Source organism: Manacus vitellinus, unplaced genomic scaffold, assembly GCF_001715985.3.
Source record: "Manacus vitellinus isolate BGI_N305 unplaced genomic scaffold, ASM171598v3 scaffold_63_pilon, whole genome shotgun sequence".
In the NCBI taxonomy this organism is placed as follows: Eukaryota; Metazoa; Chordata; class Aves; order Passeriformes; family Pipridae; genus Manacus; species Manacus vitellinus.
Genome location: NW_021940711.1, coordinates 2,437,905 through 2,460,193, shown reverse-complemented (window position 1 = coordinate 2,460,193; position 22,289 = coordinate 2,437,905). Strand labels below are relative to the sequence as shown.

General features: G+C 40.1%; 1 protein-coding gene across 2 annotated transcripts in view; it reads left to right on the top strand.

The window, feature by feature from the left end:
* NELL1 (neural EGFL like 1) overlaps nt 1-22,289 on the top strand; it is a 273,582-nt gene that overhangs the window by 38,262 nt on the left and 213,031 nt on the right. For both annotated transcript variants that reach the window (XM_018083431.1, XM_018083430.1), the window contains exon 4: nt 17,266-17,362. In XM_018083431.1, the coding sequence (XP_017938920.1) occupies nt 17,266-17,362 (97 nt within the window). The remainder of the gene's footprint in view (nt 1-17,265; nt 17,363-22,289) is intronic.

The following is a 22,289-nucleotide window of genomic DNA, read 5'->3' as shown; positions in this document are numbered from 1 at the left end:
GTTTAGTGAATGTTGGTGTTAGTTTCCTGTATTAAATCTTAACCCTTTATATCTTTGCACTCAGAAGGGAGTCAACATCTTGTTCATCTTGGCACTAGCACTTTCTGATGACACTGCAATAAATGGCAGAGCTGTGAAAAAGAAGAGCAAGCCAATGAGGGGTAGATACTTCTGAGCACTGCTGAAAACCCTAAGCTTGCTTCACCTTAGTGCTAGGAAAGCTGCTGCTGAAAGTATGCATAGAATCCAGTGCTGAGAGCTGGGGACTCTACATGTAAATGTCACCGTGTTGGGCTGGTGCAGTGTCAGTGGCTCTGGGCAGAGTTCAGGATGCCTCATGAGAAGTGATGCTTCCACACAGTTAATTGAACAGGTCACAGGGAAAGAGGATATGACCCGTCTCATCTCCTGCAGAGATTTGGTGTCATCAGAACAAGAATTTAGCTTAATGTGTGCCTGTCTAGTTAAAGAAGTTCTCTGCTTTTTGTTTACTGTTCTTTCCCCTGTAAAAAATAAAAACAAAGCAAAAAGGAAAAAAAAAATAAAATTGACCAACAAAATGAATCCCTTAGATTTCTACTGCATTTCTTTAAGGTGTTTGCAACATTGCTTCCTTACAGATATGCCTGAATTTGATAAATGCGTTACTCCTTTTGTTTAGGGCTGTGGTAATGTGTTATATATTTGGAAGGCTATTGTGAGCGAATCATTTGTGAATGCAGTGTTAGTAAAGTTAAGCTGTATGTGAGAGTGCATTGAAAGTGTTTGCATTGGGGAAAATGCCACAGCCTAGTTTTGCTACAGGATTTGTATTGTGATACTGAAAGCTGGTCTCTGGCCTCCAAAAACCTGCAGTAGATCAGAAAGCATTGGAGATGAAGCTTTGCATTTGTAAACAGATAGTCGAATCTACTTTTACTCTTCACAGCCTTGTTGCCCACGTTACTCTGATTTGTAAAATTGCTTTGACATTTGATACTTGATTATCTTTTGGATTCGATTCAAAGTCAACTTTGTTTTTCAGACCTGGATAGGTTAGGGCAAAGTACTTGAGAACTGGTAAAAGCCTTTAGTGCTTTTAAGCATCATCTTTAAAACAGTGTAATTGCCTCTGTTCTAATGAGATATAATACCGTGGGGGAAGCATATGTATCAAAGGGGTATATTTGCCCAAGTGCATGTCCTCTTGAAGTCGGCTCCTGCTGCATCTTACTTGCTCCTTCAAGAGCAAGGAGTGAGAATTGTAGCTGGCTTTGATGTTACAGCTTGGAGCTGCTGGCACAGAAATCATAGAATCATATTTTGGGTTGGAAGGGACTTTGAAGAGCATCTAGTTTTACTGCCCCTGCCATGGGCAGGGATACCTTCCACTAGACCAGGTTACTCCAAGCCCCATCCAACCTGGCCTTGGACACTTCCAGGGATGGGGCAGCCACAGCTTCTTTGGGTAACCTGTGCCAGTGCCTTCCCCACCCTCACAGGGAAGAATTTCTTCCTAATATCTAATCTAAACCCACCCTCTTTTCAGTTTGAAGCCATTCCACCTTGTCCTATCACTTCATTCCCTTTTTCAAAGTCCTTCTCCAGCTCTCTTGTAGCCCCTTTAGATTCTGGAAGGTAATAAAAGGTCACCCCAAAGCCTTCTCAAGGCTACACAACCCCAACTCTCTCAGCCTGTCTCCAATGGAGAGAGAAGGAAGGTACCTTAGAGTCCGTGCTGAAAACCTGTTGAATGTCAGTGGACTCTTCTCACTGACTCGAAGAGCCTTTGTGCTGGGCCAAGACAGTGACCTCTAGTCAGGGATATGTCTCAGAAAACTGACATAAGAAGCTGTGGGTGTACTTGCTAACATGCTTTTAACTTTCTAGTAAGGTTCTGAAAGCTTAGAAAAATGAAAAGGCTGCATTAATTATAAATGTACTACTGATGCACAAGTAAAACCTGTGCTGAAAGTAACATGGAAATTAAATCTCTTGCTGTTGGTGGGATCTGTGCTCTTCTATTCTAGGCAAAAATGGGTTGTCAGGGACCTTCTGGAGAGTGTTGAGATTCTGCTAGAGCAACTGTGTCATTGTCAAAAGGTCCTTAAATAACCTGTGGTACTAAAGGATTAATATATAAACAAATTAACTCTGCTACGCATCTTTCCAGCTTTGGTCTCTGTTCATACTTGCACTGAGATTTTCAACCCCAGGAGACTGTCAAGTCCTACAAGATCCGATGTTTGTCTTCTCTGGGAATTAGTTTCAGCTGTAGAGTTTTCAGCAGTAGAGTCTGTAGCATTTCCCATGGTACCTGCCTGTCCCCTGCGATGCTTGTCCCCTTCAACAGTGACAGCACAGAAATATGTTCCATTCAGTAGTGTTAAGAGTGAGAGGATAGCATGGAGCCTACAGTTTAAGAGATGGTAGGTAATGTATCAAAAAGGATTTATTGGTAATTTATTTACCAAATAGAAATTCCAGGTTGTTCTCATTGTGTTTGATTAATCTGGGGAGGTAAGCTCGAAAGGTGCTTGCATTTTTAAAATTATCACCAATCTTATTGCTACAAAGGTACTCACCTTTTCAGACAGTGTCTGTACTCCTTTACTTGAACTCTGTCTGCAGGCATACAAGGGAGAAAGGTGCTTTGATGCAAAAATTAATGTTTTTCCAGTGAAAATCTGTGCAGGAGTGCCTTTTGCTGTGAATACAGCCTGTGGTTTTGATGGATACTCTCAGCTGTTTGATGGAGGGGGTTGGTAAGAGCATAAGAGAATAGATTATAAAACTGGAGCAGGCTAGGATGTAGTCTCCAACTGAAAAAACATGTTGTCTGCTTCTTTTATGTTAGAACAGCGCATTAGGGAATAAAAAATGCATGAGCAGTGAGAACTTTTTAATTGGAAAAATAAATAAATTAAAGTAACATCCTCCAAATATGGGAATCCAAGACCTCTGAGTTCTTATAAATAAGATATTCTGGCTGCCAACCTGAGGTTTTCAACTGATCTAAACAAAGTTCTGTGACTTTAATTAACGTGTAATAAATTTAAAGAAGGTTAAAGGATGTATTTTAAAGAGGGATTTGCTGCTTTAGTTACTGTAAAACACTTTCTCTTGAGAGAGAAAATGGTGTGGTGGCAGTGTTATGCAGCTAGGTAATTTCCTCTCACTATTTGAATATGGTTTTGTGACCTAGATTGCTTCTCTGTTCTTTAAGCTGTAGCAGAAGCTGTCAGAGAGATGGTTACTTGGATAGAGTGCTATAATTGTGCATTACAGGTGCACCCAACATCAGATCTGTGGTGTTGTGGATTGGAAGTTAATTTTCACCTGCCGGTTGTCCCTTTTGTTTGACAGAAAGGCTGTAAACTTTTTAGCGTAAGAGAGATCTCCAGCTGGCACATCACATCAGCTGCCACCAGGCCTGTATCATTAGAGTTAACTGCAAGGAGATGTTTGGGATAAATTCAGAATTATATTATTTTTAAAGAAGTTTCTTAATAGCCAGGGTTTTCACTGAATGGCTAATGCATCAGCAGAATGGTAGTATGGGTGTGACCAAAGGCTGAATCATGATCTGTTTTCACTCAGTCCCTAATTATGATGAGAGTTTATTGTATTTATCCTAAAAAATCAGTTGAACTATTTTGTATACTGCGCTGATGGAACTGGGAGAAGGCATGAGTATTTATGAAAGTGCTGAAAAAGTACTACAGAAAACATATGATAACAGTCCATACCTTGAAGGCAGCCTGCACGGGTACTTGTACAGGTACCTGGAGCACTGTGCTCCAGCAGAGAGGCCTCACTTAGCTCCTGCTCAGTGTGGAATCTGCACCTGCCTCGGGTTCCTTTCAGGAGCTGATCCAGGTCAGTAGACCTGCTCATGTCAGTAGAAACCATTCTCTAGGAGTTTGGTTAAGGGTCTTCAGTAGGAGCTTGGGGCAGAGCTCTAGGGACCCATGGAGCCAGAGTTTGGTAACTGCAAAGCCCAACTACTGCTGAATGTAGACTCAACACTGGTTTTGTCTTTTTTTTTTTTTTTTTTCCCTCTTAAGTCAGAACTGGGGACTTGCAGTGCTTTCTGGTGAATTGTAAATGTTGATAGATAGGTTGATGCCTCCACGAGGGCAGGAATAATGTGTTATGCTTTACCATTGGCAACTTGCATTCCTTGTGATTTTATTTTCTGGGTATGTCAGAGAGAGAGAGAATGGATGATGGTAGATGAAATAATATTAAATCAAGACAGGCAAGCCTCAAATGATTTAGTAATTTCCCAGAGGGTGTGACTTAGGTTCATTATCGAATTCTCAAATATTTGTATGTTGGTCCAATATACATGTAGACATTTATTTAATATTAAAAGCAATAAACCCTTAAGTTGCTGTTGTTAGTTACAAAAGCAGTCTCTAAAAATTTAGCCTGCATAGTTTCAACTGTATCTGGATATTTTTCTACGATCTTTTTTTTTTTTTTCAGGAGAAATCTCCTGTTACTTGGCTCTGTTTTCTTTTTACTTGTTGGAGTGCTGATGGGGGTTATGTGTACAGAGATGTGATCATGGTAATTTGAGAATCAACAAGATAGAGCAAATGTTTTGAGCTTTTTCCTTTCAGATTATAAAAACAATTATCTTGCTCCAGCCAGACGGATTAACCGAGATCCAAGGCATAAATGAACTCTTCCATTTGAAGTGGTTAGCTAAACTCTGGAGTTTAGAACTACGAGTCAGACAGGATAATACTGGAGCTGAACTGAAAAATGCCAGTATAATTCTAGTTAAATACTTTTGTAAAAACATTGGACCTTTGCCAAAGAGCAGGTGAGAACCCCCCTGACCTATTCAACAGCTGACTTGAGATCTGAGGCTCCATATAGCAAATAGTACAGAGTCTTTCCAAACGATCTGAAACCTCCTGAGTGTGGTGGGGAGTGAGAGGGAGATTGAGCAAACAGGACTGCTGAAGTTTGTACAACCAGCCCGGAGTTTTACGAAGTGGGTTAGTGCTTGAGGTGTCTTTCTTTGGCCATTCAGAACAGCAATAACTCCCAAAAGAGAATTCTTTTTAGAAATCCAGTCTTGTCAAAATCCTCAAGTTGGCTGCAGGGAGGTGGAGACTGCTTGACTGCATTTATTACTACCCCAAAACCTGACAGTTCTCATCACTGCACGATTTGGTGGCAGAAAACTGACAGCACCCTTAGGAGTGGTGGGGCAGGAGCAGTCATGCTTGTTCCTTGGGTGTGGGGAGCTGGAGGCATATGAGGTGCTCAGAGGTGGAAGGTGTCAAGGCCTGGAAACACTGTGATGTGACTGTCATCCCTCAGAGGTGTCAGGCAGTGGCATGGGTCTCACTGCAGTGGTGTAGTGTCCTCTCTCACTTCACATGTCATGCAAAGCCCCTTGGCATATTTGCAGATGTAGCTGTGTAGGAGAGGTCTAGCCAGTTGTGGTGTTTGGATGGTTCCTGCAGTGTTTAAGGGAGTCAAGTAGGCTCAGCCCTGAGTGTGGGGACAGTGGAGTTTCTGGTTCTGTGCCGTGGGCACGAACTGCTTCTCAAATATGCCAGTTGAGGGAATGGCAAGGGCAGCCCAGTCTCATGCTTCAGAAGGTGAGGCATTTCTGGGAATTCAGGAATGCTCCATTTCTACACAGATAAGTATTCAGTAAGCTGGTTGAGGTAGTTTTATAGTTTTGGCGGTGTAGGGTTTTTTATGGAAAAAAAAAATCACATATTGGCCTCTGCTTCCATTTCAAATATTTTAATGTTATGAAGAATCATTGTTGTGATCTGTATTAGCAATGTAATCATACATCCAAGGAGCAGTAAGGAGAAAGACGATAGTTTAATCCTCAGTATAGGATCAAGTTAACATGCAATTTCCAGTCCTATAAGTTATTCTTATATCTGAGACCAGTCAGTAAGTGAAAAAATCAGCTGAAGCTGCATTACTTAATTAAGCTGCAATTTTAGTGGCATTCTCATCAGCCTGTCAGTAGTGAAAGCAATTAACTAGCACTGTGCCAACTAAGGCAACTAGAAGGACTTCCTCAGCCTGAGCTGAATTTCTGATTGTCACACCACCTTAAACTCTGCTGAAAGGTGTTCTGTGCAGCATCGCTGGCCCCAGTGAAGCCTGAGTGAGAACTCTCATTGACTTGAGCAGAACCATGCTTTCACCTCCTGAGTGTGTCAGGTGTGAGAAATGTGCTGTCCCTGGAGGGTGCTTTTCTGCCTGTCTGCTGGCAGTTTCCATCTAAACTTAATTTTAGAACCAATACAATGGCTTGTTCTATGTTTACTCTGTGTTTCATACACCTCCTCAGTCATGGCCAATTAATTATTATGGAGAGAGTGTAATGTTGTCTTTCAAACTCCCAAGACTAAACCAGGCAGTTGAAAAATGCCGTGGGAAAATGGAGGTGTGGGTTATCCACTGAACCTGTGGGAACAGCTGAGGAACACGGGATGAGCTGGGTGGGTGAGTCCTCCCTCTGCCAGTGGGTAATGGGGAGGAGTGGCAGCTCTGGGGAGAGCAGAGTGCCGTTGCCCAGAGCTGAGACAGCACTTCTGGCAGGGCTCTGGCATGAGCGTGGCAGCCAAGGCGAAGTGTGCCATCCTCAGCCTGCAGTTGCCTTCAGTCACTGCAGGAAATTGGCTCTGGAATATGGATGAGGTTATTTTATGATTACATACAAATCATTTAGTGATGACATGAACCCCTTGATGAGATGATCCTACGACGAGATACCCCGTAAAGCAATTAACTTCTCAGCAGATGCGTTTCTGGAGGGGGGGAAGAACCTCTCTAATAGAAAGGTTGCTTGTGGCTGGCTTGATTTTAAATTTATCTTTTGCAGGAGTGCAGAAAGGAGTCAGAATCAAAAGCTCGATTCTTCTTGCAATTGCACCTGTCTTATTTTACTGGGTAAATTAACTTTGGGGTTGAGAGGAGCATGACACAGGAAAGACAAAGACTGCATATATTTTATGAAGAATATATGTTTGGAAGCTGTAAACTCACTGTGCTTCAGGTTCTGCTGTAACTGCCAGCTGTGAAGACCTGTGTGCTACAGGGACAAGGACTGGCCCATCCCTTTTATAGAGCAGGCAGATGTAATAAAAGCAAAATTTCAGCACTGCCAGTTCTCACTCAACAAATGCCTTGTGACAAACCCCAAAAGCAATCTTAGATTTTTTTTTTAATTAATTTATTTTTTCATGACAAATTGGAGATGATATAAGCCATGTAACCATGGTTTTACCTCTTTGGTGTGGTAGAATTTTATTTTGAGGTTAATTTTGCTGCAAGACCTTAAGTATCAGTGCTTCTTTGTGCCATTACTCTGATGCACATTTTTACCCTTTTGCTTTCTGATGCAAGATAGGCCTATTTGTTTACTACTTGTTTTGCAGATATTTTAATATAATTTTTAAATCTCATATGTATGTTGCTCTAAGGGCTTCTTGCTTAATTTGTGGGAGAGGAGCTTTTCTTTTTATATCTTGAAACAATTCATTGAATTAATTTCTTCCTCTTATTTCTAGAATCTGCTTTTAATTGCTGGGAATTGGTTTACTATTTGGCATCTTGGATGTGCTCTGAACATTTGGTTCATCTGAGATGGGCTTTTGGTATGATGTTTGGTATGGTAACAAATGAGTGTGCTGTGCTTTTAGTTTTCTTGTTAACAGATTGCTTTATTCAGTGTTCTGGTCTAGAACCTGAGCTTCAAAGCTGGGTGAGGTTAAAGGTGGTCTTTTAATGACCCTGTGAGTTTTAGATTGTCCTCATTTATAAGTGTGTTTGACTGTAGTGGATACTTGTGTGCATGATAAAGACCCTACAGCTATGTGTTTTATGCTCTGGGAGTCAGTGATACTTACTCACAAGTGGTAAAAAGATGCCAAAGTAACTTTGGAGAGTCAGAAATTTGTTTGAAAAGTGGTATTAGATCCATGTAGCTCTCAACTCTATGTTGAGATGTTTGAAGGTAAGTACCTAAATTCACATTAATCCATAGGAGATGTGCACACTGATTTTTATAAGAAAAGTATGTGTGTGTGTAGATGACATTTACCTCAGCAGTTCAGAGGAAGAATTCTTTTGACCTAGACACCATCTTAAGCTCTGCTGAATATGGTAAAAGTTATCACCTCCATCAAAACCAGCAACAAGTACATTTCTTTTGTGCTTCTGCCACCTGTAGATTACATACAAGTTTTATGGGCAATGCCAAGACCAGGAACCACGTGCTGTTCAGCTCAGATTTACCACTTCAAAATGGATTTTTTCCAGACAAATATTTTTAATATTTTTTTAATAGAAACATTATTAAAAGAAAAAGGTTTCTATTGTGTTTTGGTGCTGTTAGGCAACTAAACACCACACAGCTGCTGCCCCTACAGTGGGATAGAGTAGAGGATCAGAAGGATGAAAGGGGGGTTTGGGGAAAGGGAGTTGAGATAGACAGTTTAACATGTAAAGCAGAGCAAAATAAGGAATTAATTCACATCTCCCATCAGCTGGCAGGTGTTTAGCTGTTTCCTGGAAAAACAAGGCTTTGTCTCACATAGTGGTTATTTGGGAAGACAAATACCAGAACTCCAAATGTCCCCATTCCCTTTCTCCTTTCGCCCAGCTTGTATTGCTAAGTGTGATGTCACATGGAATGGGATATTCAGTTGGGGTCTGCTGTCCTGGCTCTGTCCCCTCCCAGCTCCTTGTGTACTCCGAGCCCACTCACTGGTGGGGTGGTGTGTGGAGCAGACACTGTGTAAGCCCCTCTCAGCATTAGCTGAAACTTGGATTTGTTATCCACAAATCCAAAATATAGCACCATACCAGCTGCTGTGAAGAAAATTAACTCTGTCCTAGCCAAAAGCAGTACAGTTGCCAAAGCTGAGCAACGCAATAAACATTTGGGTATCAAACTACCTGTCTTGATCTTAAAGGTCCCACTCTGGATCCATCACAGGTAAGACACAGTTGACCTCATAGTTTGCCATAATTCTTTTTCCCTGCAACTCTTGAAAAATCTTAAGCAAACAGCCAAATTTCTGTTTCTGCTTAGAGTCTGACTCAACCTATTTTCTGTTTTTTTTTTTTTAATGAAGATGGGTAAACACTGCAGCCTTGTAGACAGGCTGTTAGCCTAGGGCTTAGACACTCTTAAGACTGTTATTGTCAGGAACCGTTTGTGTCTGTTTTGTCATTTGCAGAGTAAAGGTCGTAATATTGACCTTGTTTGTAAAGTTTTGGAATCTACCTCGGGATCTCCAGCTGAAAGACACTACACAGGCATAGCACTCTGAGAAAGAAGGATTTCTGCCCTTCACTGTTGTCATTCAGTGGTTCGTGTCTTTACTTTGAATCAATAATGGTGATTGGTTTTAGTTTAGTGCTCAAGAAGTACTGCTAAAATTCATTGATAACCTTGTAGGAAACTGAAAAACCTACTGTGTTTTGTGAGGAAAGCCCCACACAGGCAGATAATATCTCTGTGAATTTACCTTTATTCCATTTATATGTGGAGAATAAACCCTCAAACCTGACGGTGAAATGTGCTCTTCTAACCATCTTTACTTGCATTTGTTTAATTTCCTCCTGTGTGTTATAGGGTCTCTAAAGTTAGTTTGAATTTCTTCTGAATGAAAAAAAAAGATTTTTTTTTAATCAGTTATATTTAGATAAATTTTTATTTTTATATTTTTTATTTTTTATTTTTAAATTTAAATTTTTAGTTGAATTAATCAAAGTGAAAAATAGAGTACATTAACTTAATCTCTGTGATTGTACAGGAAAATCAATGGAATCATTTGGCTGACAGAGCTTGAAGAGAATTGAGCATGCACTCCTGAGTCTTTTACCTAACATGTACTATTACTGGACACCTCCTATTTTTTTTTCTCCCAGAGCTGAATAATAACTTTTGATTAAATAGTTGGCAGTTACTATGTGTATTCAAAGATTAATAAGAAAAGGTTTCCTTCAAACTCCAAGATTTTAATCTAAATTGCATTCCTCTGTTAAGTGATTGTGAACTCCTATACTATGACAGAGGAGATAGCACAAAAAAAATCAAAATTTCCCTCAATTTATTTTTATGAAACCAAACACTGGAAACTGAATGAATAATTCAGTTAAAGTTGCTGCAGAACTGAATGCACGTCAAATAATGCATCCTATCTGTAAATACTATCAAGAAAATCCAATCACATTGGTATTGACACATTTTCATAGGGAAGCATATACAGAATGGGTTGAAAGAGAAATATGTAAAGATATCCTAATATTTATTTTTAAAATCAGTTCTTAATCCTTCTGGAAGGATAGATATAAATACAAATGCCAATATTGTATCCTAAGGCTCAGGACTGATATAATCAGTTTCTTTATGGAGCTGAGATTCAGAAAACATGTTGGACAAACTCTTTGAAGCAGCTGGTTGTTTTTATACAATGGGTTGTGTTAGGAGGCCTCTCATTTGAAATTTTAGGTTCACTGAATTTTTGAAGGTTCACCCAGAGATTAGCAATGGTCAAAGGTGGTCAGCACCTCTGCAAATTAGATCAGGAGAAAGACTGATGCAAAACACGGGGGAACATCTTTCTCTCCTCTGACTTTCAGACATTGACAGTGCTATTTCAAAGACTGCCATGAACAGAACTTCTCCACACCCATCACTGTATTTAAAGGATCTGAAGATCCAGATGGATGTGTACAGGGTAATGAATGGTTGCAAGAGTGACAGTTTCGAGGATCAGGCTTTGAATTGCAAAAATCTGTTTTGATGATTCACCCTGGTGTCAGGAAGGGCTCCTGTGCAGCTGTTGGAGCGGCCTTCAGAGAGTGATTCATTTACTGTAAGATGAATCACACCCTAGAAACACTTAGGTCTCCTCATTAAATGAGTCTAGAGAACTAGCTCCACTGTAAGCATAAACTTGTGAGACATTTGAAACTGGGCGTGATGAACTCAACACCTGTTCTCTACATGGAAATTTATAGCTTCAACACAGTACCTATGGCAGCCATATCAGGAAAAAAAAGCCTGTTCTTGCATTAATAGAGACCAGGGACTGAGACAGGAAGTTCTTGCCATGCCTCAGCCACAAGGATATTTGGGCTGCAGCTATTAGTTTCTGAAGTGTACTGCTAATAAACTAATGCTGAGGAAAGTGCCCTGTCTGCCCATCCAGCAGCCGTTCTGGCAGTCACACCCTTCACGGTGGGCAGCTCCAGTGAGCTGAGGGTGCCCTGCCTGACTCCCTGCACACACCACACTCACGCAGTCAGACCAGGTTTCCCTGCCAGATTGACCCCAGGTTTCCCACAGCAGGGTCACAGAAGTCCAGATCCTTCAAATACTTTAATCTTGGTGCAAAAACTAAATAACGAAATAGCAGCTCAAGCTGGGTGCCTTGGAGGAGGAACCCCAAGCAAAGGAAACCCTGGGCTTTTATACTTTCACAAGTCTAAATCTCTCTGGTTCAAGCCTGATTAATGCAGTTTAGGGCTGTGTGTGTGTTCACAGATTTCACAGAATATTCTGAGTTGGAAAGGACCCATGAGGATCATTGAGCCTGACTCTTAAGTGATTGACCTGTCCAGGGCTCAAACCCACAACCTTGGTGTTATTAGCACCATGCTCTAACCAAGTGAGCTAATTTCGGGGTTTTCCTATTTAACCTGCAAATTGGAGAAGGCATGTTCTTATTTTAGTAACCCATTCATATTTTAAACCTGAAAGAATTTGAAAATGTCATGATTTGGTGTGCTGCTTTGTAGTGACTGTTGAATTGCACTCTATTTTATTGTTCAGAATTTTAGGCAGTTGCACCTCCTGATCAGTCTATGTTGGCTGCTGTACTCTAATGTGAGCAGACATAAAGTTTATTTTCGTGTTCTGCTAAATATTTCAGTAATTTTGAAAATGCTTCTGGCATGGCCAATACTGTCTGTGTGAAGTAGAGCTGCATCTCCACAAAAGTGGAAATACTCTCCCAGTGTTAACTTCTGTTTTTAAAAGTTATGTGTAAGAAATCATCTTCACTGCAAGAGACAATTCTATGTCATGCTTTTTCCAGAGGGAGTGTGACCCACTGTGTAAGGCAGCTAAGTGTCAGTCATGCTTGGTCTAATGGCTCAGACCTTGGGCAAAGACTCCATCTTTGTGATCTTGGTTAATCAGTCTTTCTGTGTTTCAGTTTGCACATGTGTAAAATGAGGATATTTCCCTATTTTACCGCCATGTATTATATACATATACATTAAACTGTTGTATATTTACACATTATAAAGATGCTAAAAATAATTTATATTGAATATGCAGAAGGGAACTTTCTCCTTGTCCAACAGAGCTTGATTTCTAGACAACTTGTCCTTCTGTGCAGAGAAGGATGTGTGTATATGTATTAGCATGCAAATATTTTAGATGTGCCTCCTTTCAGGAATCCACTGATTATTTTATAGATTTTCTGTTATCTGCATATTGTCTTCATTATGGCAGAGACACCTGTTCGGATTGATTCCTTGAGAGAGGTGTTCCCAAGGATTGCATAAGAATATTTAATAAAGTGTGCAGATAGGGTAGAGATGTGGATACAAAACACAAGAATATCATGGGTATTTGTCTACTAACAGATGTTTTTCTCACTACATTTTGGTAAAAGGATGAGAGGTTAGTGAATGTATTCTGAGCATGAACATTTCAAGACAGTAGGATTGGTTCATTGTTATTACTCCAGTTTTATGGTTTAGCTTCTTTGAAATATATCAGCATAAAGTAGGGGCAAATCAAGCTTTCTCTTGGGAATTGAATGCAGCAATCATAAATCTGAAAGTCTGAAGTATGTAGTAGAGCTTCCATTAACCTGGAGACCTGGGTCTCCTCATGTTGGAGGGACTATTCAGCCTGCAGTAGTTTTAGTGACCACAGTTCCCTGGAGTCCTCTTTCTGAGCATTCCTTTTCTTGTGAAGTGTATTGCACATTTCTCTGTGTCGGTATCAAAGCCAAATGTATTGAAAACTGTTCTCCAAGGAGCTCTAGACCAGCACTTCATAAACTGGAAGTGTATAATTTAGCCATTCATATGCCAAATACAAAGTATTGGTCAAGCGGGTGTAAAGCCAGAGAAGGTGACACACCTCAGCCCAGAAAGCCAAGCAAGGGAAAGTAAGTGATGTGGAAGCTTAATGTAGCTGTAAAAAAGAGGATTCTTTTGTTTCTATTCAGCAAAAATATTTTCTCAGCCTGAAAACTACTTTCCTTCCAAAGAAAACCAATATCGGAAGGGAAGCAGAGCAAGGGTTTTTCCCACTTCACAAGCAACAATTATAAGTGAACCTCACCTTTAAGCAGTAACTTTTCTAATTGCACTTTGAAATATGTTACAGAATGTTCATGCTTTATGGGTTTGTCTAAGTGTGGAAACCCCCGGAAAAACCGCCTGAATGACCACTAATATTTGATAGATTTGCAATGTACATGCATGAGTAGTGCTAACTTATGGGTGAAACCCTATTCCCAATTACTAATGCACATGCCATTGTAATTATTTTGTATTGACAGGCTGTCTTCAATACCCAGGAAGTCCTTCTCTTCCTCAAAAACCTGTTCTAGGAATAAAGCACCGCTTACCATGTTCTTGTGATTTAAACCAGAGCTTGGCAGGCAGGAGATGGGTCCAGTTCCTGGCTCTGCTCCCACTGTGCCTCAGTCAGCTCTGCTGGCTGTCAGCTGCTATTGTGTATAGCTGGTGAAGCCCTGTTTGCTGAGGTTTGAAAAAGTTTCATCCATGTAGTTCTAGTATTATTTTGTTTAGTTGTTTTACAGCTCTTTAGCGTCTTCCAGTCTTACTGGAATTTTAATTCTTTTTCATTGAAGAAACAGTCTATGGTAAACCATGTTCCTTGTGAGTTTTTGTTTATTTATTTTCTTTGGTTTTGATTTGTATTTTTTTGGATGATGTGCTTTATGACCTTTTCATTTCCCAATAGTATAGAGGGGCTGATAGGATTAGCAATAAGCTGTGTGTATGCTTGCTGGGGCTTTTTTTTTTTGCTAGTGTTTAACAGTGTACAGTAATAAAGTAAGTTCACATTGTTTGCAAACCAGATAGTGGCAACCAAAACATGTTTTGACATAGGAAGATAATCAAGGACTGATTTACATCTCATACCTTCTCTTGAATCCTGAGCCTTTTACTCCATGGGCAGATCTTAGGAGAAGAAAACAAACCAGTCTTTCAGACATATGTGGAATAAGGCACAAACCAAGCATTAATTAATCCCTTAATTTAAGGTAAATACCTGCTTCAGAAATGGAATTCAAATTAGGGTAGAACAGTAGAGGAATATGGGGAATCCTGAGCTTTTGTGTCCTGTGAATGGCACTTTCTTAAGAGCCTCTGGAAAGAAGGTTGATAGAGCCCTTTCCACATAGGTTGAAAGACTGTTAAAAAATCAGAAAAGACAAGATAAGCTGCTTCAGTCTCTGATTTGTCTTCCTTACTTGCTTTTGTTGAACTGTCATATAACAATGTCAGTTAGGTTTTGATTTTTTTTTTTAATATGCAATTGCACAGAGATACTGTAGAGTATCTTCATCAACTTTAACTAGGTCAGGTGAATAAAAATCAAATATTCTTCAATAAGTAGTGTTGTTGAAGCTGGTCAGCACTGGGATTTTATCTGTTAGCAGAAACTGTGTTCTTTCATGAATATTGACTAGTCTTTAGGAGATGAGAAATTTCCCATTTCATTATTAACCAAAATCCTGAATAAAGTTGTGTTATATATGCAAAGATAAATTCCTAATATGAAAGTGGAATTCAGTGCACATGCTCTCAAGGAGCATATCAATTTTTGGTTCCTCGTTCAGAATTTTGCAGCAGTTTTGCATCTCAGTAGATTTTGCATGAGGTATGGCAGAAGGGATCTATTTACACTTTAAAATATTGATAGAGATGGTACATGCAAAATTCCTATAATAAACTTGAGCAATAAAATTATGAGTATTAGAAGAAGTCTTCTGAGTCCTGTATTTGCATTCTTAAGCTGTAATTTTCATATAACTATTTTGTTTTAGGTTTAAGATTTTCCTTGGTTTTTTCTCTTTTGAAAAATAGTATGTTTGCTTTTAGTTTTATAGATTGCTTCCATTTGGTTTTGACAAATGGTTTACTGCTTTTCTTGATAAGCAAAAGTGGGTGGAATATATGACTCTTTGTACTTTGACATAAAGAACTTTATCAACCTTTCTGGAAGTTCCTTAATACTGGGATGTTATTCTAGGCCTCTGCAAATATGTGAATTTTCCAATAACGTGGTATGGTGGGTTTGACCCCGGCTGGACACCAAGTGCCCATCGCAGCTGTTTTATCACTCCCCTCCTCAACTGGACAGGGGAGAAAAAAGTGTAATGAGAGCCTTGTGGAGCGAGATAAGGGCAGGGAGAGATCAGTCACAGGCAAAAAGGACTTGACTTGGGGAGATTAGTTGCATTTCTTACCAGTTAAATTAGAGTAGAGTAATGAGAAATAGAATACCTACCATTCACTGCTGCAGTCCGAAGGGATCTTGCTCCTTCACAGTTCACCTCTCTCTTCTTCCTGTGCTTGTCTTCATTCCTGATTTTTCTCTACCTCCTCCCCTCAAATGACACAGGGGGATGGGTAATGTGCCTGCAGGGGCACAACTGCCTCCCCATGGTCTTTACCACAGGCTGCAGCCCCTCTTCCCCCTCCTTCTACACTGTCCTGGGTATCTCATGTGTTCTCACTCCTCTTTCTGGATGCAACTGCTCTCGTGCAGTAACTTTTCCTCCTTCTCAAATATGTTATCCCAGAGGCGTTACCACCATTCCTGATGGGCTCAGCCTTGGCCAGTGGCAGGTCCATCCTGGAGCCAGCTGACTTTGACTGGACATGAGGAAAGCTTCTGGCAGCTTCTCACAGAAGCCACCCCTGCTAACAGAACCTTGCAATGCAAACCCAATACTCGTGGCAACTTCCAGTGTGAAAAATGAATGATTACACTGGTGAACCTGTGCTAGAAACACTCGGAGTGGAATTGGGAAGATAACTGTGCAATGAGTTGGGTTGATTGTGTTTTTCTTTGGTGTTTGTTTTTCATGTTTGTTTTAAAGCCGTAGCTTTAAAGAAAACTAATTTCACCACAGATAATTTCACCTCTTTAAGCTGAAGGTCTTGATGTGTTCAGAGTCTTTTCTATTGGCTGTCACGCTGGTGTGATTACACAGCAATACATACTCCCTGCGAGCTGGATAGTAATGGAAACAGATTTCATCATCCTCTCAATAATCCTGATTAAGCGTGCTGGTTTTGTTATGGAGCAGTGAGTTCATGGCTCCCTCCAATGTGACATGGCAATATGAGAATCCAAGGTCAGTAACTCTGGCCTTGAATTTTTCATGTTCTGAAATGATGATATCATTGTAGTGGTCTGTGTTCCTGGAAGAGTTGTTATGGAAACTTCATTGCAGCTTTTCTAAAAATAAACAAACAAACCCCCAAGCAAAAGCTTTTTCAAACTCCAAATACTTCATTGATTTAAAAACTCTGTCTTACAACAGTTTTTCACGACTTAATTTCCAAAATTTGGTATGCAGAGTGCTGCAGTCATGTGCAAGTTTATGCAGTCCATAAAGCTTGCTTATGGAGCTCGTATTACTTGCTGCTATTGTTGGATACCATGCATATGTAAAGAGGTCCCATCCTGTGCCAGACCTGTGCTGGTGACAGACACCAGCTGGATGGGCAGTGGTGGCACCACACGTGAGTGCCCAGGCTGAGTGAATTCTATGAGGGGAGAAAGGTCCATGTGCAAATCCAGAAGAAAAGGAAGACATGGGCGAGTGTAGTAGTGTGGAATAAAGTTCCTTTGTGAAGTCCATTCAGAATTCTAACCAGCCTGAAAATCCCAAAGGGTTGTTGGATCTGGTTGGATCTTCTGTATGATTGTATGTTTTCTCCAGGGTGGATGGTTGAGTTTGAAGGACATCCCTAGACTAGGATGGTCCTATTTTATTATTTTCCCTACTATGGTAGGTGCTTTAGAAGTTCTAATATACCTTCTTCATCACTATCAATGATAAGTATTGTGTTTAATGTTAGGGTTTAATGTTGGTTTTTTTTTTTTTGTTTCTACTTTCCATCTTTTATTGTTAACTAATTCTGAAAGTTTTCAGAGGAAAAAGAAAATTCAATGGCAAAATTCAAAATAATGGCAATGTATTCCCTCTACAGGATTTATGAACGTGTCATTGATCCCCCAGAAACGAATTTGACACCTGAAAGCAGTTTATGGCTCGGACAGAGAAACAGGAAACATGGTTTCTTTAAGGTAAGCAGTTATGAAATGACGTGTGAAGAAGAAAAGTAATAGTCAACAAGATACTTCCACTTAGTTATCTCACACTCACGAAATATGAACTGTAGAAACAGCGGACAGTTGGTAAACAGCTTGTTTACAAAGTAAAAGTTTTTGATATTTATTCCAGTTTTGGATTAGAAGCCACAGTACAAGTGTTTATGTGTGAAAGGAGTCTATAGTGCAGCAATAGGCCAATCTGCCTATCCTCAATCTGGGCATGGATTTGTTGCCAAGGTGATTTACCACCCACTCGGTTTCCCTTTGAAGCTGTCAGTTCCTAGACAATTTTACAAGTTGCCTTTTTCTGAGGACCTCTCCTCAAAGTCCCCAGATTTTAACAAGCTAGGACAATTATTTTATGCTAAAATTATTTCAGCATAGCAACTACCAATTTTAATTGTGAGACAGAGGTAAAAGCTAACTTTTAAGTTAAATGATGGTCCGAGAATTGCTCTGAACCTGGACTACATTTCATCCTCCAGCAGCTGAGCTGTCACTGGGAAGTGGAATTGATAGCATTATTTTATTCTACAGCTGTTGGTTTTTTACCTCAGCTGCTTCCCACTATTCCACAGATGGTAAACATATGTTTATAGCTACATGGGGAAAGGAAGAAGTTATATTGGAGTTGCCTATCTGAAATTCTTATTTTATGCAGGGAGTCAGAGCCTCAGAACTCTGGGATATTATATATTTGCAAATTAATATTTCTATGTGTTAACACTTTGGAAACAGCAGGGTAGCTAATGATATGCTAATGAACTGACAATTTTTATTGATCATAATGAAAGCCGACAAGTGCCTTACTTTGCTTTATGCATGCCTGAATATTTTACCAACTTTCTTCAGGGCAGAAATATAATTGGTTGTGGTTTTTTTAATCCTGCTTGCGAGTTTCAAAAGTCTTAATTTTTTTACTTTACTCATTGCAAAAACTTGGGATTTTGCCAGTTTGTAAAGAGTACACATCTCTTTCCATATATTTACATGCTCAGCAGGACCTCCCTTTCTTTTTCAGAGCAATTTGTTTCACTGTTTTAGCATATAAAAAAATAGATATATTTTCCTTAATGTGTAAACAGAGATCTGCAGGGAAATAAGAGCGTTAAAAAAGAATTAGCATTTTTGTGTGTGTGCTGGAACCATAAAACTGTGTGTAAGAAAAAACACTGGATGCTGTTCTGAGTATCATCTTCGACATTCCAAAAGTTTTCTTTCTTTCTTTAATGATAGTTAATTAATTGTCATTTCTCTTCATAAATGAGTAGCATTAAAGCAATTTTGGTCGTAATCTCACGCCTATATTAGATTGTAATTCTTCAGTATATCGAAGAGGCAGGAGGGATATGATATTCCTGAGTCACTGTGACCAGCTGCTGCAATTTTTCATATTTATGCTTTTGTTCCACATCCTTATTTACAGTGATTATTCCACAAGTAGTCCTGCTGGGCCTGTGGCCTTGCTGGGGACTGAAGTGCTCTATGGTGTAATCAAGGGAATTGAAGTCTCACCCCTTGCTACTACTGGTATCTCTTACTGGTTGTATCTTATCTGCTACGACCAAGCACTTGGAGTTCAGACAAGGCAGTGTGGTTGTAGCACAGCAGTGGTGGGAACAAATGTGGAGCTGACTTAAGATAGCATTGTCTGTTTGGTTTGAAGGCAATCTCATGAGTTACTTCCACTGAAAACTACGTGCTGACACTTCAGGTTTGTTTGTGTGGCTCTGTCCCAGTTCTGGCCAGGACAGGGTTAATTTTTGCAGTAGCCAGGAGGGAGCATGGCCAGGACATGGAGGTTATTTTGTACCACCTCACATCATTGACAGGGGTGGGGGAAAGGGACTCCTTGAGGAGAAGGGCTTCCTTCTGGTTGAAGAAACGTGGTGGAAGGAGCCTTCCAGTGTTGTCTGTTATCGTGAATGTTTGTCCATGTGAATAATTTCTTATACCCTTTGCTATCAAAATTGTTGCTGTTACTGCTCATTTTCTTATCTCATTGCTGTTCCCAGTAAATTTTTCTGGTCTCAACTCGTGATCTTCACTTTCTGTGCCTTCAGTTCTCAACTCCATCCTGCTGCAGTGGGAATGGGGAGAGAAAGGGGGATCTGTGGCTTGGGAGAATCTCAGTGGGGGCACTGAATTGGGGAGTACCATTCACAACAGCCTTAATTTATCCACCCCTTATTCTATACCATTTATGTCATGGCCAGATCCTACACCTTCCAACTACATATACATATATATGAATATATATATATACACATATATATGTACACAAGCTCAGGTCTCATTTCCGTAGTCAACGGCCATCCCTCTAAGATGTCTGTTGAGTTCATTTAGTCCCTGACTGTGGGTTCTACCCATCCTAGATGTCTTCCAGGGCAGGAGTTCTACCCATCCTAGATGTCTTCCAGGGCAGGAGGGCTGGTGTGCTGTTGGTTGGTTGCCAGCTGCATTAGCAGCTCACCACTGGTGTCTCTGGAGTGATCCACACTCATTGTCCATGGTAGTTATGGAATTCAGTGGAAGTGTCATTCAGCAACAACCTCCATGTCCTAGCCATGACCCCTCCTGGCTACTGCAAAAATTAACCCTGTCCTGGTCGGAACCAGGACAGTGTCCCAAACACCAGATTTGTTTTAGGGCTAGAGAATACTATTATAATCAGATTAGGAAACCCAAGTAGATGCAACTGAAAGAAAAAAGAGTGTTGCCACACATCCAGGGAACTCTCTCTCTGGGATGGATCTGATTGCTGTCAGGATCAGAATTATCTGCAAGATTTTGTTTTATTGCTGGGGAGAACCCTTCTCCCTAGGGGTCCCTCCACAGAGCTACTGCAAAAATGAGCTTATTAATGCATTGCTGACAGGGTGATTCATGTAGAAAGACAGTAATTTTCATAACTGCTAGAGCAGGCTCTATTGATCCTGCATATTGTGTCTGGGGATTGTATACTAGGTGCTTGAGAAGCATTTTGGTAATTTTACTGCACACCATCATATGTATATCTCATATATATATATATAATCTCATATGACTCTATAATAATTTTGGACCACGAGTTGTATGGACCGAGGTGCAGACTAAATACCGTGCTGAGGGCAGCTGTACAGGCAAGGGGCATGTCTGCACTGTGTGGAGCAGCACAGTGCTCATCCAGTGGAAATCTGCTGGTGTTGGCATGGCTTTGCTTAGGCACATGAGTTTCAGGCATTTCTGCTGGTGTTCCAGCAGAGCCTTTCCCCAGCCCTGACTGGTGCAACGGGCACAGCTGTGTGGCTCCCATTAGCTCTGTGGGAGAAGGAGGTTTTAAAGAGGGTGAAAGGCAATGGGGGAAATGAAAATGCAGAAGTGGAGAGCTCATGGAATATATGAGCCTTTTCACAGAATGTGAGAGGAGGGTTCTATTTAGTAGAGACAGGAGAAGTGCCATAATCTGGACTGTTGTATTACATTCTGATGGGATGGGCTTGATACTTATTGCTGCAGACCTGAATTTCATCCTGTAGCGGGTAATCTGCCTGCACAGATGAAGGCTCTTCATGCCAGCGAGTCCTGATGCTGAACTGAAGCTTTGATTGTCATTAACCAAATGTTTTTAATGATAGTATAAAGGTGATGCCTGCTTGGGAGGGAAAAACTAGAAAGATTTTGGCTGCTGACATCTCCCTGTCAAGGCCAAATCCGAACTCTCAGTAGCCTAGACTTAATGCTCAAGCATGAATAATCTGAGTTTGTTCATGTTTGTTACAATAATTATGGCTGTAATAAGTGTTTGCCTATAATGAAGTCTTTCTATTAAAAAAATACATCATCAAAATTTCTACCATTTCAAAGTTCTCTTCTATACTTGATCATATTAATTCTGTTCATGTGGTTATAGACTTTTAAAAGGCATCTATGTTAGTGAACTGAAGTTCATATTCATATCTTTTTCTATGCTTTTACGTGGCCAGAAATTGAGACAAATAAAGTAGTTGTGTTTCCTCTTCAGGCTGTATTTAAATGCAAATTTATCCAAAAGACAATTGAGCAGTGTGACTCTCATGCAACAAACATATTTGAAGCTTAAGATGCACTTAAAAAAAAAAGGCTGAAGAAAATACCTTATCACTTCTCTCTGGATGGTGCCTTGTTAGCTAAGTGATATGGTCTGGTGAAACTTTGCAATCTCATTTTCTCTTGGTTGAGCTTTTCACTGGAGAGGCTTAAGAGTTGAAATATATTTTATGCCTCACCTTTTAATTTCTCACTGATGACTGCTGACAGAAAGTATGGAAAATGGCTTTCAGGATGTTCCATTTCCAGTGACAGTATTACTTCTCATTGCTTATGGTTTCATTATTCTCATAGATGAAAAGGTTAATAAATGTATATATTTATGCAAGAAAGACAGTGTGATCTGATTATCTCTGCTAATATTTTCAGTTAATATTTGATCATGAAACAGTAAGCAGGAAACAGAGCTTGCTGATTACCTTCTGCTCTTTTAACAGATGACCATATAAATGTTAAATCATATGTTACCTGCTGTACTTACCAGGCTTCAAGGGCTATCTGAGGCCTTTAGTTTATTTATGGGTGGACTTCAAGGGCCTGTGAGCAAGTGACTACGTCCTTGGTCTGCAAAACTCACTCTTTGGCATTTTAACTGAAAATTAAAGCATAGTCTTGCAAATCAGTAATTTATTTAGATAATAACTGCTGCCATGATAAATTTCTTTTCAGATTAAAAAAATTCTTCAGTGTCTGGGAGGAGATAGAGCTGTGTCACAACATCTGATTAACAGGCAGGGGTAGTGCAACTATCAACCCTAGAGGTCCCTTGTTTTCCCTTTCTCCTCTCCCTTAGTGACCATGACATTATTAAAGCTGGTGGATCTTGTGAAGT